A 17,266-nucleotide genomic window follows, 5' to 3' on the forward strand; every position below is an offset into this window, starting at 1 on the left:
TGCTTTTCTAAGTTTTTTTACTAACTCTTCGTTGCGGTCAGTTTTAAATACAGGTTATTTCTTTCTTTGACGAGAGAACTTCAGACATTCCATCCAGAACAGAATTTTCACAGAACCAACTTCTAAAGTTGAACACGAAGATGCTGGCAAAGTATTTCCCCCTCTCACCCTACACATCCTTAACCGGAGGGATATCGCAGCATTTTACAACGTTTTTTTTTGGGACAAAACTACAAACAACACAATATCATTCAGTACCATCTGTTGCATGTGCTTGCTAAGACGCCCATTGGCAGAGGACAGAGGCAGATTTTCCACGATGCATCCATGGGCTATTCAAAAATGTCACACCCATGTGCGTTTTTTGTCAGTGGGGCGTTGCAGCTGTCCAGATTCCTGAGGGGTCGGGGGGTTAAATAATAGTTCCTCAGTCTGGCCTCCTTTCCAGAAAATACTGTAGTTTCTCCTACCAGAGCTCTACGTTAGAGCGGTTAGTGAGCTAGTTGCAGTTATTGAGTGTCGGAATTGCTCGGGATCACCGTCACGCTTGGTCATGAGCAGCACGGATACTGTGGAGTCGCGCAGGTGAGGGCAAACCTGACGCTGTCGCCCTGGCGTCTCCAGGGAAGGGCCCATCTTGAGCTTTTTATGGCCCTCGTCTGCAGGGGATTTGAGGGGGGGGATTAGTGCTACTAAAAGAACAGTAGGACAGAGGGAGGCCAGAGTGTCGGCAGTACAAACCCGGCCCCATCTCTCTCTCATCTATGTTTACCTCCCCTCCCACATTCTTCCTATCCCACATAGAGAGTCCAGACCCCGCCGGTGTTATCCAGGTAACACTGGGAAAACAAGCTGCCTTCTTCCTCTTACAAAGTCATCTGTCTGTGATTGGCTGCCCCTGTCCACTTGGATTTTCCCCAGTTCGTCGACCCGGCTCGGCCGAGGGGGAAAACAACCCAGGAGTCGCGCTCGCGAGCTCCCGGTGGATCGCATTCCAGCTGCTCGTGTTGTTATTCCGCCTTTCACCCTCAGCTCCGAATACCAGGCCCCTGGAAGAGAAAAACAATCAGTTGGGGATTAAAATAAAACCCTTGAGTTCTGACACGACTGCACGGTGAAACAGATACGGAGCATTAGGACAACACACACACACACACGCACGCACACACACACACGCACATTCAACAGGATTTATAATGCACAGGGCCTCCATCAACAGCTCTATCACTGTCAAAAATCAGGGCGGAGGCAGCGAGACAAGGGGCACCCACTGCCTCCGCCCTGCGTCAGGCCCCGAGCTGTCGGCCTGCAGGCGGCCCGGCGCTGAAGGGCCTCGCTTGTGCGAGCTGGTGGTGACAGGCTGGTGGTAGCCCTGGGAGCTCTGTGCTTGTCATACACAGCCGTATACAATGATCCCCTTCTGGACAGCAGAGCCTGAGGCCCGGTTGCACTGCCAGCCCCCCCCCCCCCCCCCTCGACCCCCAGGCTATCCATGAGAGGACCAAGCATTGCCAGGGAGAAAACACTGACGCTTCTATGAAACAGCAGATGAGGCCGCTCATTAAAGGAGGGAGGAGTATTTCTGACCGTCTCGTATTTGAGTCCTTTGAGAAAACCAAATAGATTTGATTCGGTTAGTCGTAGTATAAGAGCGGGTTAAATCTGACAGGAAATGTTAAAAAGGAGAGCACTGTGTGAAAGGAACAACCACAACACTGTGACATAAATAGGTTAAGTTTCTCACGAAGCTGTTATCTGCGACACAAGTCCTTTATCATCTGAACCTCACAGTGGACAGATAATATGAGGGGGGGGGGGTCTGTAAAATAGAGAATAAGGGCAGAAAGAACTGTGCAGTCAACAGGTGGACTCGATCGTTTTTTAGATAGTTAAATAAAAAGCTCCTCACATGCTCTGGAGGATTCACAGTTTCCACATCACACATGTGTAAGTCGCATGTTGGTCAGGAAACAATGTGTGTACATTAACATCTAAAAGATAAAGAACAAATTCCCCCGGCAGATGAAATTGAAAACAGCCTTCCAGTCCAACGCTTGCACGTACAGTGAAGGTTGAACATCCAAGTGGCGCCGCAAAAAGGAAAACACATTTTTGAGTCAGTGGAAAACTGATGGACTCAAACCGATTCGTAAATTCTACGAATAACCGCGTCAAAGGGGTATGAATGCGAGACGGCTGATCGCCGTATGGTTGGCTCTGTTTTTCATTTTGACTCCTTCAGATGAAGGTCAGAGGTCGTGGATCTGCAGAACAGCAGCAGCGGCGGCCCTGGAGCCTGTAGGAGGGTTTCTGTTAAACCACCAACTTCCTGTACTGACAGGAGTGATGGTGATGTACAATGGAGACGAGTCACGCACACGGGACACTGCTCGGCTTTGTTTCACTGTCAACCTGCGGATCTGAAGATCTGAGCGTACCTTTATCCCGTCCATTCCTCGAGCCACGGCCTCATGTAGCCTTGTCCGAGTTGTTCTTCTCGTACCCCAGCTGCCTCATCACTTCACTGCAGTAGGCCTCCACCTGGTTGATCTGCTCCACGTTGAGCCGCTCCCTCCAGGCGTAGATGGCCTCTTTGGCGTCCCTGGACGAGATCAGGAAGGGCTTGTCCGAGGAATACCCCTGGCCGTGGGTCATGTTGAGCGCGAACCTCTCCAGGGCAGGGAAGCTGGAGAGGTTGGAGAAGCGGTAGAGCCTCTGCAGCTCCTCCATGGGGTGCAGCACCAGGTCCTCGTAGCGCAGGCGGAGGTAGCTCCTCCTCACCCAGGGCGGCGCGTTCATCACCAGCATCATGTCGCTGAACCAGTTGTCACAGATGAGCTCCATGGCGCTGGAGACGTAGCTCTCGGCCCGGTTGACGCGGCCGCTGGGCGCCAGCAGCCGCTTGTACTTGTCGGCCTGCTTCTTGCTCCGGAGCACCTGGATGCTCTCCTTCACCAGCGCCTGCTTGGACTTGAGGCGCGAGTTGTGCACGGCCCGCGGGTCCCTGAAGAGCTGCACGATCTGGAGGTTGATCGCCGGGTCCTTCATCAGGGGCACCAGGGTGCTCAGGTCCAGGACGCGCACCCCTTTGATCACCATCACCGGGTACTTCTTGCACTCCCTCTCCAGCTCCCTGATGTCCCTCCTTTGGCACTTGGCGCACTGGTCCTCTTTCACCAGGCCCACTTCGTGGCGCTTGTGCGCGTCGCACAGCGGCTCCGAGCATATCACCTTGTTCATCTTCCAGCCGAAGATGAACGAGGTGGTGATGTTCTGCGTGCCGGCGTACAGCTTGAGGACGGAGAAGTCGCAGCGGTACAGGGCGCTCATCATGTCGCGCACTGCGCCCTGGAGGCTGCCGGCGTCGCCCGGGTACAGAGCCTGCCAAATGTGCCACATCGGCTCGTAGAGGTAGAAGACGTCGGGGTGCTGGTTGAACAACTCCCCCAGGAACGAGGAGCCCGTCCTCCAGGTGGCGTGCAGGTAGATGTGCACGCGGGACCGGGAGCTCCGGTTGGCGGCGTACTCCATCGCCTCGCTGCCGTTGAGCCTGTTACCGTCCTCCCACAGCAGCGCCACCGTGTGCTCCAAATCTGGGCACCGGTGCTGCTGCTGCGGCGGTCCGCGCTTCGCGTGGACAGATTTGTCCCGGTAATCCAACACGTACGGGATAAACAAAAGTAGCCCCGAGTATGCCAGTATCAAAATCAAGTATTTCTTGTGGAGCCTTCTCTTCATTTCCCCTTCCGATGAGGCGGCCACAGCTCCTTCTCCGAGAGGTCAGCCCGGCGCTCCGTGCGGCACCGAGGTCTCCACCGTGAAGTTATGTGAACGTGTGAGAGAAGGGTCGAGTGTGTGAGTGTGAGCGTGTGTGTGTTTGTGTGTGTGTGTGTGTGTGTGTGAGGGATTAGCCACGCCCCCTTAAAGACGAAATAACCAGATTATTTGTTTCCTTCCTGTTCACACATACGTAGTGTTTTAAAGCTTCTCGGTCGGCAGCAGTGGTCAGTGTGGCAACAGCATGGTCACAATTTATATGAAGCATTTCCACAGTTTCTGTAAAGCTGCGCGGGACGCGGAACGAGTCCGTGCACCGTTAATTTCGGGAAAACCTGAGAGCCTCGAAGCGAAGAGGTTCCAACAGCTGTCACCTTCGGTAACCTAAGTGGCGCGCAAAGACTCATGGGTTTTATTTTGAAAACGCCCTACTCCCGTTGAATAGTGGATGAGCTCTGTACATACAGTCTGTGGGTAGGAGTCGGGAATGGTTGAGTTTCGCTAGGAATGTTGACCCTTTCGCTCCGCACGTTGACACTTTTAAACTCGAGCTTTCAGATAAAGCTTCAAGCCCATCAACAGCTTTTAGAGTCGCGCATGCGCACACGCCCTCTGTTTGTTGTCGGAGGCAAGCGCTGCGCGGTACCTGGAGACGAATCAATGGAGGCTCGGCGGAATCTGCCCTTTTCACCTGATGGCACATCTAACACACACACGACGTGTTAGTGCTAGGCGACCCTTAGCCCCCGCGACATCTGCCGGGTCCGGCTTCGAGCCTGGCGGATAGCTAGCTGCCAACACACCAGCAGGTGCTTGTAGCGCCAAGCTAACCGCAGCAGCACCGTTGACGGCGCCATGGCGCACTGGAGCACCTTCGACAAGGAGACGGAGAGAGAGACCAAGAGGTTGATACGATGCATGAGCGGCGTCGAGGACGAGGAGGACCAGAACTTCCAGCTGGCACTGAAATTCGCCTGGTCGAACTTCCGGTGAGTTAGCCAACTGGCCGAGCGGGGACGGGCGCTAGCTTGTTGGGCTGCTAACGTGTGGCCAAACATTAGTCACAGACAGACTCGTGTGTCGACAATAAAGTGTCGTTTGTTGACAGGTTTCATCGCTACCTGGACGTGAACAGCCACAAAGTCCAACGCAGCATCAGTGGGTGAGTGCTATCAACAGGGGCGGACCCATGTGCCTCGGTTCCCATGGCATTCACCATTGCTTTATGATGATGCTGTGTGAATTTCATTATTGAACATGCTTGATTCACCGTGCCACATACTCACAGTGTGGCAATATGATTTATTGTTATACTTTATGTAGAAATATGCAACTAATATCTCAAAGGCTTTGGGGGGGGGCGCATGCACTACTTCCTGTCTTGACCAACTGTCATGTCAAACACTTTCCATGGTGCATATTCTGAAAAATGAATTTGAGTTTAGCCAGCGCTTACTGGTCAATTTGGCCTGGCACCGATCAAATCCAGCAATGGGCCAATAGCTCTAACATATAGTAGTGTATTTTTTTTACTGCTTAGCATGTGGTATGTGATACATATTATTAGAAATCTTCTCATGTTTCATGTCCATGCCTTTCCTGTAACAATGCTGCTTCCAAAAGACGCGTGACACGTGTGCCCATCGACATACAGTTTCCATTTTGCGCATTTATTCATAGCTGATTTTGAGGATTCAATCCCCAAGTGTGATGATTTATTATCATACAGGCACTACGCTAAATCCTAGATACTCAGAACGAATGGCACTTTAACGTTAATCAGCACACTCCCACTGCCACCCACCCACACGACACTGTCCCGCATAATCTGCCATGTTTTCCCAGAATCTACGAAAAGCTCATGGTCCACTCCGACTTGAGTAAAGCAGAAAGCTGGATGAGGCTGACTGAAGACTTCTTGAACTCGCCTTTACCAAATACAGATGGAACAAAGGTATGGCATATCTTTTTTTAATGACATTACGAATTTTATTAATGTGTATAGGTCAATTATCTTACATTTACATCAAGACAAATCAACAAAAATTGCCCATGTTTCCCTTATGGTCAAAACACAACATCCTGACAGATTACACATCCTACAGTATGTTTTTTGTTTGTGTTTTTTGGCAGACTGATGTACACTACAGTGTCCTGTCACTGCTGCTCTTCCTGTCGGGGTCACCCTCAAACACAAACTTTATCGAGAGACCCAGGGTAAAGGAGGCTGGTGAGTTGACCTGTCGAAGATATTTAATCAGGGCCCGACACGTAATGGTGGGAGCTCCTAAACATGCTTGAACAATTTTGCACATGTCCAGTCATGTGAAAAATTATCTATTTTATGGTGTTGTGCATGGGTGTGGTGAAATGATTTGACTTTGCCTCCTAACCGTTACAAAAGATAGATATTATCAAAGATGTAAACACAATGAACAGGATTGTAACATGAATTGGAAATATACAAGTTGAAAATTCTGTTTTTTGCATTCTACAAATAACCAATGGATTTTTTCGCTTTTATATTTGCATTTGGTTCTGATGATGATATTGTGAACTCAGTGCAATATGCTTGTTGTTCGACATGACTCCTGACTGGAAAGATGTGACAAAGAAGAAATCTATATTTATGGATTCGGAGCGTAGACAATCACGTGAGGATTTCCATCAGTTTTGGATCCTGTCAGGAGACAAACAGCTGTCCTGTCGTTTCTATGGTTACGTGGGTCTGCCTCAGTGCAACTATGATGTTGCATCGCTTTAAATGTTGCTGCTGTATTGAATTGTGAGACGGTATTTTCTTCTTCCCTTTCATAATGGATAGTCCATGTTTCCTACGCTGAAGGAGATAAGAAAGGAAGCATTGAAACTCCTTTCCTTATCATTTAGAGAATTTGAACAGCTCTCATCATGACTGCCGCTGAAATACTCCTGGGTCTTTTCACTCAGTTAGGAACTTTCCTAAGCAAAATAGATTGTTTGACCGCAGCTTTCACGTTTTCATCACATGACAATATTCAGTTTTAGTCACAGCACCACCATGTGGCAACAGGGAATGACTGCTTTTACTTTTTAACGTCCTCCCCTAGCAGGTTCACCATATTATACTAAAATTTGAGGAATCTCTGTCTCTCTTGAAGTTGCTCACATGTCTCGAGAACCGTTCATCTTATCTGCGTCACACTTGGCATATCATGTGTGTTGTTAAGAGCCAGAGGAAGTTCAGTTTGGAATGTGATGCGATTTGGACATGCACCATGTCCTCTTGGTAAATGAAAAATGAACGCATTTGAGTATTAGTCTGGCTACGCCGGGCTAGAATAGTGTGCTCCTTCGTGCAGAATCCAGAGGTCATGAATTGAGTGTTTCCGTGGTAACAACAACACAGCATGTGCAACGCCCCCAACACGCACAAAGTTGCAAGGACCCTTTAATTCTGCTTGCAGCTTTAGTTTCACCTGTAAATCTTTAAAATTGTTTCAAAACGCCACATGTCCATGTTGATCGTGGTCTTTTGCAACTTGTCCGTCCAGAACCAGAGGACACCTTTGACTGGGGCAAATATCTGATGGAGGGCGAAGACATAGACATTGGACCGTTTCCAGATACCCCTGTGAGTAAATAAACCCCCCCCCCATTACCACAACACCAGTACCACAATATTCACATGGTTTTGGTATCTAAATGGGTCTGACTGCTTTTCAGGAGTGGTCCGAGGAGGAGAGCGAGGATGATGACAATCAGCAGCCAATCAGCCGGGAGGACTCTGGGATCCAGTTGGACAGAACCCCCCAGGAGGACCAGGACAACAGCAACAAAGCAGTTCCAGTCACATGGACCGGTACAAACTAATCAGACAGTAAAATAACATAGTAATGGAAAGAAAAAGAACATGATGAGATGGTACCAAAACAAGCATCTGTGTATCTACGATGAAGCATAATTTTGAGTGTAAAGATAATTCAACTCTGTGTCTTCTCAGTGGGGGAACCTGACGCCCGGGCATGGCTCGAACAGCACGTAGTGACTCCTTACTGGGTGGCTCACGCTCCTCGGTTTCCTCACAGCTTACATTTACACTCCAACTTGCTCAATGTGTGGTAAGACCGTTGTCTATGCCTTTGCAATATAATATATTATAATGAATGAATAAACTAATTTTTTTCTCTTATCACACAAATTGATAAAACTATAGAATATAAAATCACAAACCTCAGGTTCTGTTGAATAATTTAGAAAGGTTTGAATGTTTGAAAGGCGTGTGTTCCTGTAGCAGTCTGTTGTTTAGACTATTATTCATATTCTAATCTATACGTCCGTTAATTCCAGTGTTGTCATTAAGAGAGCGCTTTTGCAGCAGGGAAAATTGGTCGGCATTCGCTGCTAGTTGTAAGTGCTTATCGGCGCAAAGGGAAATTAATTGTATAATTGTATTTTGTTATTCTGGCAAATCGTGTAACGGCTGATGCATACTCCTTAGATGCGATGCCAGGTTTGCGGTGTTGATTACTGCCAGCCGCGTATTGTGTCTGTGTACAAAGCAACTCTACAATGCATGGACAGATTTTCACCAGACTTGGTGGGAATATTACTTGGGAGGGTATCTCCAGAGGTCAGCCTGTCTGCTGACAGATGACTGGGCATGATGTGATGGCGTAGCCGCGGCGTTTCAGTCGCCGTGGTAGCCCTAATTTGGATGCACTCATAGTTTTTTTTTTTTTTACACCAACACAACCTCACAACAGTCACTTTTGTGGAAAAATTGGAATCAATTTGAGCTTTATAAAACTATACAAATATTTGGGCCAATTTATTTTAACTAGATTTGAAGAATAAAGGATGAAATATAACAATGTTAGAACATTATCACAAGATTGGGTGGATATGATTACAGCTTTAGCCTCGACTGACGGTCCACAAATATCATTGCTGGTAAAAGAGCATTGCATTGCTCTTTTCGTGCTTACGATAAAATACTTTAATGCTAAAATATTTCTCTCTTATGACTTTTGTTTTGTGAGTTGAAATGATTGGAAATGGTCATAAACGTTGACCGCTTTAGTGCTTCTCTTCTCAGGGATCAACACTTGTACAACACTGATCCATTGTATCTGCCAGAAGAAAAGGCCTTTGTCACAGAGAGCCAAGTAATAAGGGAGACACTGTGGTAAGATGTGACGACGCTCCTCTGTGTGACTGTGCTCAATGTACGAACTTGCAATGAAATTTATCTCATGCCTCCTCACAAGTTTGACCTTTTGTTATCTCGTAAGTCCCAAAAACATTTGAGTCTTTGTTATGTTGTACAGGGAAATCCCCCTTGTGCTTCATAGGCTCACACTGAGATATTCATTTTGGTTATATCATACTGTTAAGCTGTGCCTATTACATTGCAGGCTTCTGTCTGGCGTGAAGAAACACTTTATATTCCAACACCACGATGGAAAAGTGTCTGTCAGGAATAACGTGGTGGTAACTCATCTCACCAGTGTAAGTTAATAATCAGAAATTTACTTTTATCATATCTTAATTTCTCGTCCCCTGTTGGCTGTAGGAAACAATCTTTTCTTCTTTTATGCTGCAGAACTGTCTTCGCTCCGTGCTGGAGCACATCGCCGTGTACGGGCAGGCGGTGTTCAGGCTGCAGAGGTTCATCGACGAGGTGACGGGGTACAGCTCGGAGCCGAGCCCACCGAGCTCTGGTTCCTCCTACAGCTCCAAGAAGGGCTCCGAGCCTCCCTTCAGGACTTACCAGGCCTTTGTGTGGGCCCTCAACAAGTACTTCACCAGCTTCAAAGAGGAGCTCACCACAATTGAGAGAGAGATCATATGCAACGGCAAGTACTGCACGAGTACAACAACAAGGACGCCGCGTTCTTTGTAATTAGATTACACCGGGATCTTAACATGAGTGATCTTTTGAAAACCGTGCGACTTTGTACGTGGAATCTGAGCCCCTCAGGTTATTAAGTTCTCCATCACTACAACAAATTTCTGTTGACTGGCTTCCATGGAGGCCCTAAGGGGGAAAAAAGTAAGGGGGTGTGTGTCAGCATTAGCCTGGCGGCTGTATGAAAACATGAGATGTGGAACGTGGGTCATTTGAAAGGTAAAAGGAATAGTTGATGACCCGATTTCAAAGTTCAAATATTCATGTTGGTGAAAAACACACTCGCACACGTTGACACTCTAGACATATATGTAATAAACTATTGCAATATAAAGTTTTGCATTACATAGCATTTTTTCCCCACGCTCTTATTGGGCGGCAGGAGGTACAGTCGGTCGTCCACTCACCCAGGGGTCGGCGGTTCGATCCCAGCTTCCCCTAGTCCGCATGTCGTTGTGTCCTTGAGCAATACACTTAACCATGAATGTGTGTGAATGTGTGTAGTCCATTTATCATTTGGAGTATTTGATCTGTGAGGGGTTCATTTATGATGTTGGCCACTGTTTGACGAGTTGTCCTCCCTTATAGATGAGACAGTGACCCTGTCTGCAGTCCTGGAGCGACTCAGCCCTCACTTGGCACAGATCAAGGTGCTGCACAAAGTCTTCTGCACAGGGGTCGCAGAGGTTCCCCCCGAGACTCCGAATGTTGTGCGGGCGTCACACTTGCTCAACACCCTGTACAAAGCGATCATCGAGTACGACAGTGTCGGGGAAGCGTCCGAGCAAGCGGTGAGTCGGGCAGACGTATTAACATCAGTGATATCTGCACGTAGAACGGATTTCGAGGATCTTAACAGGGAAACATTGCTGTCTGTCTTCTCTCTTTGCTAGGTGGCTCTTTTATTTTCTCTATGGACAGAGACTGTCAGACCATATCTGGAGATTGTGGATGAGTGGATTGTTCACGGCCACCTGTTCGACCCAGCAAAAGAGTTCATCATCCAAAGGTATGAAACAAAGGTAATCTCGAAACATCTGTTCACAACATGACTTTCCAAAGTCCAAACACTGCTCATCTCCTCGCTTCAGGAACAAAGACGTCCCGGTGAACCACAGGGATTTCTGGTACGCCACCTACACGCTGTACAGCGTGTCAGAGACGGTGGAGAACGAGGAGAAGCTGAACGACGCTGCCAGCGGGAGCTCTGGGGGGGACCAGGGCTCCAGCCACAGGCAGCTCACGATGGTGTCCTTCCTCAAACCTGTCCTCAAGCAGATCATTATGGCGGGGAAGTCCATGCAGCTGCTCAGAAATCTGGACTGTAAGGAGGACGAGCAGTCGGAGAAATCCTCCAGAGGTCAGCGGTTTCTCTGCAAATGGTCCTTTTTCGGGGGTATCTGTATACTTAGGCTGTTTCAGCTTGGAATTGTTTCAGCATTTCTCTTGAGCAGTGTCAAAATGTTGCTTTGCAGACGCAGAGAGGAAGAGTTTGTACACACTGTTTTTAGAGTCTGTGCAGTCACGTCTCTGCAGCCAAGAGGGATCTCCGACAGACACAGTGACCGAACAGCAAGCCACCAGGAGGAGTCTCATAAAGATGCAGTCCGTCGTGGCACAGCATCTGGAGATTGCTGATGTTCACGATCCTTTGCTGGCCATAAACTTTGCCAGGTAAGCCGTATCGACATTGAAAATTAACAAGCAGACCTCCAGACCAACTTGTTCTGCTTGAAAATAAACAATAATGCAAATTTAAAATAGGGCCAGTTTTTCATCCATGTCTGTCATCCTCTCAAGAGTAAAGCTTAGAGCATCAATTCAGCCCTCATTATGAAATACCTTCTCTTGCAGCTGATGATTACATCTTTTCTCCAATGGCGCGGTTCCAGATGTGCCGGTCGGGCCGAATGGACAGATTCATGGTGTGGTCTCTGTTTACCCTCAGGCTCTACTTGGAGCAGAGTGACTTCCACGAGCGTTTCTCCGGAGGGGATTTCAACGTTGACCGCTCCTCGCAGTCGGTCACCTGCCAGACGTTTGAGCTCACCCTGCGCTCCTGCCTCTACCCCCACATCGAGAGGAGGTACATCGAGTGCTGCGGGAACCTGATGAAGACCCTGAAAAAGGACTACATGTGAGCATCACTCTCGGGGTTAGCATACGAGTCACTTTTTGTCCGCGCGCACGGAACATTTTGAGTACCTCCATGTCTCCGCAGGCTGCTGGAATACCTCCAAGCCATGAGGAACTACTTCCTGCTGGAGGCTGGGGACACCATGTACGACTTTTACACAGCCATCTTCGACAAGGTGCAGGAGAAGGAGAGCTGGCAGCAGCCGTCCTTTCTCAACGTGCAGCTGCAGGAGGCAGTGGGACAGCGCTACCCGGAGGACAGTGGCAGGTACTGCATGTTGTTAGTGAAGGAGGACGAGGAGGATATTTTCTTTTTATATTATTGAAAAAATAATGTTTTCTCCATCATTTCCTGTTTATAGGTTATCAATCTTCTTGGAGGCCATTGACCCGTCCAGGAAGAAACACCCTGTGAATAACCTTGAAGTTCTTACTCTCAGTTACAAGGTGAGCAAAGAGAATTGGTTTGCATCAATTTTTCTTCACACCTCTTTTTTGTGAAGCCTTTAAAGCTTGACATTTTCTAATTTATTCGTCCATAGGTTCCCTGGCCTGTTGACATTGTGATCAGCACCGAATGTCAGAAGATCTACAATCAAGTGTTCCTCCTCCTCCTGCAGATCAAATGGGCCAAATACAGTTTAGACAAACTTCGATTCAGTGGTATGAGTTAGTCGAGTCATTTTTCAAGCAGACTTTCTTAAGAATAGACTGTTTCTGCTCCTTTGATGTGTAAATGGTCTCTTTTTCTCTGTTTCAAATCATTGCAAACTGAAAGTTTTCCGTTTTGTGCTGATCAGACAAAATGAGACGTGAAGTCTGGAAAACGGATCAGTGTTTTTGCCATTTCCAGACATTTTAAAAGCCAAACATCAAATCCATGAATAGAGAAAATAAAAGAAAGAATAATCAATGAAAATAATCGTCAGTCGCAGCCCTTCTTAGGATGGCACTTTAAATCATGATAAATTAAAGCTCCTTTAATTGAAATACCACAACAAATAACTAGTTGATCACGCAGGAATATTATTGAATCTGAAGCCTTTTTTCTTTTATTCATAGATTTCACAGCCATCAGTAAAAAAACGGAGGGCGCTCCAGCTGAGGAAGCGAAGGTCAAAGAGCCTCTGAATCAGCAGATTCACCGAATGTGTCTGCTGCGGGTCAAACTGATGCACTTTGTCAACAGCCTTCACAACTACATCATGACCAGGGTGAGAGGAATTTGCAATACACACCTTTTGCACAGCAGAACCTGCACAGTCGCAGGAACCTGAAATTGAAGAGGGGAAATGGAATTTAACCAACATTCATTTAAACATTTTTGCTTTTCGTACTGCGACGTGTCAAAATTTCAAAACTGCGGGTAGAATGAGAAACTGTTGTGGTGCTTTCAAGGACAGGACTAATGTACATGAAGCTGCCAAATGGCAACCTGGTTAAAGCAAGCATCTTCCCCATTTTTGTTGTGCTCTTCAGTAGCAAGTTCTAAGTCTGTGCACATTAAGAGAAAACAATGAAAATCAATCTTAAAAACGCGTGTTACAGTGGTTAGCAGGCTAATTTATTTGAAAAACACTTAATGACTTACAAATGATCTTCTTATCTTCAATCTCTTTATGCTCTTTGTTGTCAGATCCTGCACAGCACAGGACTGGAGTTTCAGCACCAAGTCCAGGAAGCGAAGGACCTGGACCAGCTGATCAAGATCCATTACAGATATCTGGCGACGATCCATGACCGTTGCCTGCTGAGGGAGAAGGTAAACAGCACCCAGGGGCGAATAGGGTTGACTGGAGACGCTGAATGTCTGTCAGCTCCAGCAATCGCTTTTCATTGGCTGAAGCTGCGCTCTAACCTCACCGTGTTGGCAGGGGGGCCAGGGAAAGTCGGGGATCAGTAGCGATACTGAGACACTAATGCACGCTGTCCTCTCTGGTCGAAGAATACAATTAATCGGCTACCATTAACTCAAAACTCTGCTGCACGAGACCAATAGGAGAGCACACATCACACCTATTTAACAACCCTTACACTGGTTACCAGTTAGCTTTCGTATTGATTTTAAGATAATTAAATGTAATGTAAGCTTATTTTATAAGGCACTACATGGACTTGCACCAGACTACAGAAATGCCTGTGGTCTATGCACCAGGAGAGGCCCCTCAGGTTCTTCTCTTTTAGCCGTTCCACAAAGCAGAACAAAAGCTCTTGGTGATGCTGCTTTTAGCCGCTACGCTCCAGGTCGCTGGAACAGCCTTCCAGAGGAAATGTTGATATTTTTTTAAATGTGAACTAATAATGCTCCTTTAGTCTGGCCTTTATGTAGTTGTGGCAAAGATCCTTGCCCCCCTGGGTCACCCAACACACACCAGAACAACAGCCGCTCACCGGTAACTCTTATTAAGATCTCTCCTGAGAAACCTCCACCCTCACAGTAGTGTTCTATAATTTTATGGTTTTATTATTCATATTTACTTTCATTGTTATCTTTTTCTACTTTGTTTAAATATAATTTGAGTGTTGATCACTATCATTACTTTTACTACTTTTAACTTTATTTACCTTTTATAATCTTCATATAATTTATTTTGTGTTGTACTTTTTAATTTCATTCATTGTTTTGTTTTGCTTGTTTTTAATTTTATTATTTATTATTAATTTTTTAATAATTATCCCAACTACCCCTCATTTATTGTTTTATTTTCAATTATTTAATGTTTTGGTAATGTATGCATTAGTCTCTAAATCTGAGTCTTTAATTCACCTAACATCCTGTCAACCACCTGAATTGCATTTGACTTGAATACTCATAACTCGACCAAGAGATCTTTTTATTCCTTGATGATGTTTTCATATTCACTGTTGAAAGGGAGGCAGCTGGACGGGTGGTGCTTCCTACACGCTTTTATGATGTCTCACACTGTTGTCTAATGAAATGTTTTGTCTTCTTAGGTAAGTTTTGTGAAGGAAGCCATAATGAAGGTCCTCAACCTAGTCCTGATCTTCTCTGACCGATGGCAAGCTGGATTTGGAGCCTGGAAGTAAGAGCTCTCACACCGACTGGGGGGGAATTAAAATTTAATTTGTCATTCATTCACTTGCTACACACACATTACATACAGTATAATGTCAGCACATTTCTGGTGAATTTCTAAAGCACGACAATGTGTGTTCACATCTTAATGCATCTTTTTTTCTATTCCAAACAATTGCTGTTGCATCTTTCTTGGTCTCATGAATCTCAATATAGTGTTATTTTTTTAATTACAGGATTGAGTCCATTGATAAAATGGAGTCAGATTTCAAGAACTGTCACATGTTCCTGGTGACAATACTCAATAAGGCTGTGTGCCGCGGCTCCTTCCCTCACCGTACGTAAAACTGAATTCATGCAGACCTCATTTTCAGTTGACAACGCTGGATATATTTTTGTTGATTATTCTACTTTATGACTCTTTGTACTTAGAGGCAAGATTAACATATTTTCTTTTCTTTTGCTTCTTGTACAGTGGAGTCTCTCGCCCTCTCTCTGATGGCCGGGTTTGAGCAGTGCTGAGGAACAGCCCATGCTCTGTCATGATCGACTGAACGCCACTGTTTGCTTCTCTGTCTCATTAGTCATTGTTCATGATGGTGATATGTCCAACACATGATGTCACTGTCTGCTCTGACTGTTGGACTTGGACTATGTGGTGTTTGTCTCGTTAGGGCTAGAATCAAACAAGCTACTTGTGAGCATCAGTCGTGTAAAAAAAAAGTTAACTTTTGTAAAGTTTTTTTTATAAGCTGTTATGTTGATCGTTTGTAATGTGTATGAATGAAGCACAACAAATCTTGCACAATGTTGTAGGAACATGTTGCTCAACATGATGTAATATTGGTGTATTATTAAAGTTTATTGATAATAGTATTTACAGTGTAATCAACTAATTCCTTTTTTTAAATTTTGCAGTTGAGGTCCATACAAGACAGTCTTTAAAGAAATAATTGATACACCTGTGAAAGATGGTGGGAATATCAACGATGTGGCGTCTAAGGTTTTTAGTTTTGGGTTAAGAGTATAGCTCATTTACATTTTGTATATTAGAATATCAATATCATATTAAATTTATATATGCGACTTAAATTTCTGTTGAATTGCTTTGTCTAGATGAAACATAAAATACTGCATATTGAAGGTTATTTAAGTATTGATGAGATAAGAAAGATGGAAGTAGTGGAACATTATTAACCTCAGATATTTCTGCCAAATAAATTAAATGTAATAATTTACAATTTTCTTGTTTAAAAGGTATTAACAGTGGATTAAGTGTGGTGTAGGTTAGGCTCTGTTTTTTCTATACCACTGTAGCTGCTGGATAAATCTGGTCTGCAGCTCTGTGAGAGTCTGAAGAAGTAGCTGGCCCTCAACTGTGTGGTCACTGTGCCCTTTATTTCTTTCTTCCAATAACTGACAGCTGTGAATTATAGGTTTTTCACAATTGAGCTGTACAGACAGTGTTACAGTTTGACCTAAGTATGGCCATTGCAATAACTCATTGCACAGGCTGTATGGTTACTGTACGGCTTACATCATATTGACAAGGTTAGATAAATATATATAAGCTAGAATTTAGTCATTACAGACATTGTTGCCTTTATTTTTAGACAGAGATTAGACTTATCCTATTAGCTCAATTTATGGTGGAGTTCAACAAGTCTCACTGGTAACAAAATGGTCCCAGGTCTTTAACCACGTGGCGCTCAGAGTTATACTCTTAATCTGTGAAACCTTGAACATATTAAGTAATTTTGGAAAAAATAGATGGCAAAAAACCCCCCAAAATATATATTTTTTTGTTATGCAAGTGCAATTTGAACATTAATCTATTTAATGTGATTGTGAAGTTTTGTTTATTTCCTTGTTTCATTTTTTTTACTTTGATTATTTTAAGAATGTAATTATACAGTATGTTGTTCTTTGAACCTGTATCGCCTGAAGATAGAGTTACAATATTAACGGGCCATTGAAAGTACCCTTTTGTCAGCATTAGTGGCTTTGAAGTTACATCAGCCCCATACCTTTTTCCTATGAGCCCTTGTGCTTGATAATTTTTGATCATTATAATAAATAACACAGGATGAAAACTTGGTCTGCAAACAGATGAAAAATATGTATAGTAGGTATAGATTCTACCTACTACTGGTAAAGACGCAATTAGTTTAAAATAGATTCAGCAATATTTTAAAGAACAAAATTATATTTCGGAATTAATTGAAAAACTTAAGTTCACTTCAATGCTTTTTGAGGAAGTGAAATACATGCCCCGTGCTGTGTGACGCAGGAGTTGGGGGGTAGAGATTTTTATTATTGGCACTAATCACCCCCCATACCCCCCGGGTGGGGGTGGGGGGGGGGGGGGGGACACACAGGCTCTCACTGTACATTCCTTCGTCCCTGCCCTAGCGGAGGATTCCGGC

At 45.2% G+C, this 17,266-nt stretch overlaps 2 protein-coding genes across 3 annotated transcripts; one reads left to right on the forward strand and one right to left on the reverse strand.

Annotated features, from left to right (window-relative positions):
- On the reverse strand, positions 1–3,882 carry chst7 (carbohydrate (N-acetylglucosamine 6-O) sulfotransferase 7). The gene is made up of 2 exons (XM_035648363.2): positions 2,439–3,882; positions 1–1,049 (listed from the first exon to the last, which is right to left on the reverse strand). The coding sequence occupies exon 1, from the start codon at positions 3,736–3,738 to the stop codon at positions 2,470–2,472; it is 1,269 nt and encodes a 422-aa protein (XP_035504256.1). The 5' UTR covers positions 3,739–3,882; the 3' UTR covers positions 1–1,049; positions 2,439–2,469.
- A 265-nt stretch (positions 3,883–4,147) lies between these two features.
- Positions 4,148–15,716, forward strand: tubgcp5 (tubulin, gamma complex associated protein 5). 2 transcript variants are annotated; one of them, XM_035648357.2, is made up of 23 exons: positions 4,148–4,766; positions 4,886–4,939; positions 5,623–5,731; positions 5,911–6,007; positions 7,311–7,390; positions 7,483–7,618; positions 7,760–7,877; positions 8,855–8,944; positions 9,174–9,267; positions 9,362–9,614; positions 10,256–10,458; positions 10,561–10,676; positions 10,759–11,027; positions 11,143–11,341; positions 11,616–11,804; positions 11,889–12,071; positions 12,166–12,250; positions 12,346–12,466; positions 12,866–13,017; positions 13,440–13,565; positions 14,759–14,847; positions 15,077–15,177; positions 15,316–15,716. In XM_035648357.2, exons 1-23 carry the CDS (start codon positions 4,633–4,635, stop codon positions 15,360–15,362), a joined length of 3,045 nt encoding a protein of 1,014 aa, XP_035504250.1. In that variant the 5' UTR covers positions 4,148–4,632; the 3' UTR covers positions 15,363–15,716. The 2 variants fall into 2 exon arrangements, with proteins under 2 accessions (XP_035504250.1, XP_035504251.1); XM_035648358.2 differs by having other exon boundaries at positions 11,149–11,341.
- The last annotated feature ends 1,550 nt before the right edge of the window (positions 15,717–17,266 follow it).

The sequence above is a fragment of the Scophthalmus maximus genome, chromosome 13 (genome assembly GCF_022379125.1).
Source record: "Scophthalmus maximus strain ysfricsl-2021 chromosome 13, ASM2237912v1, whole genome shotgun sequence".
Taxonomy (NCBI): domain Eukaryota; kingdom Metazoa; phylum Chordata; class Actinopteri; order Pleuronectiformes; family Scophthalmidae; genus Scophthalmus; species Scophthalmus maximus.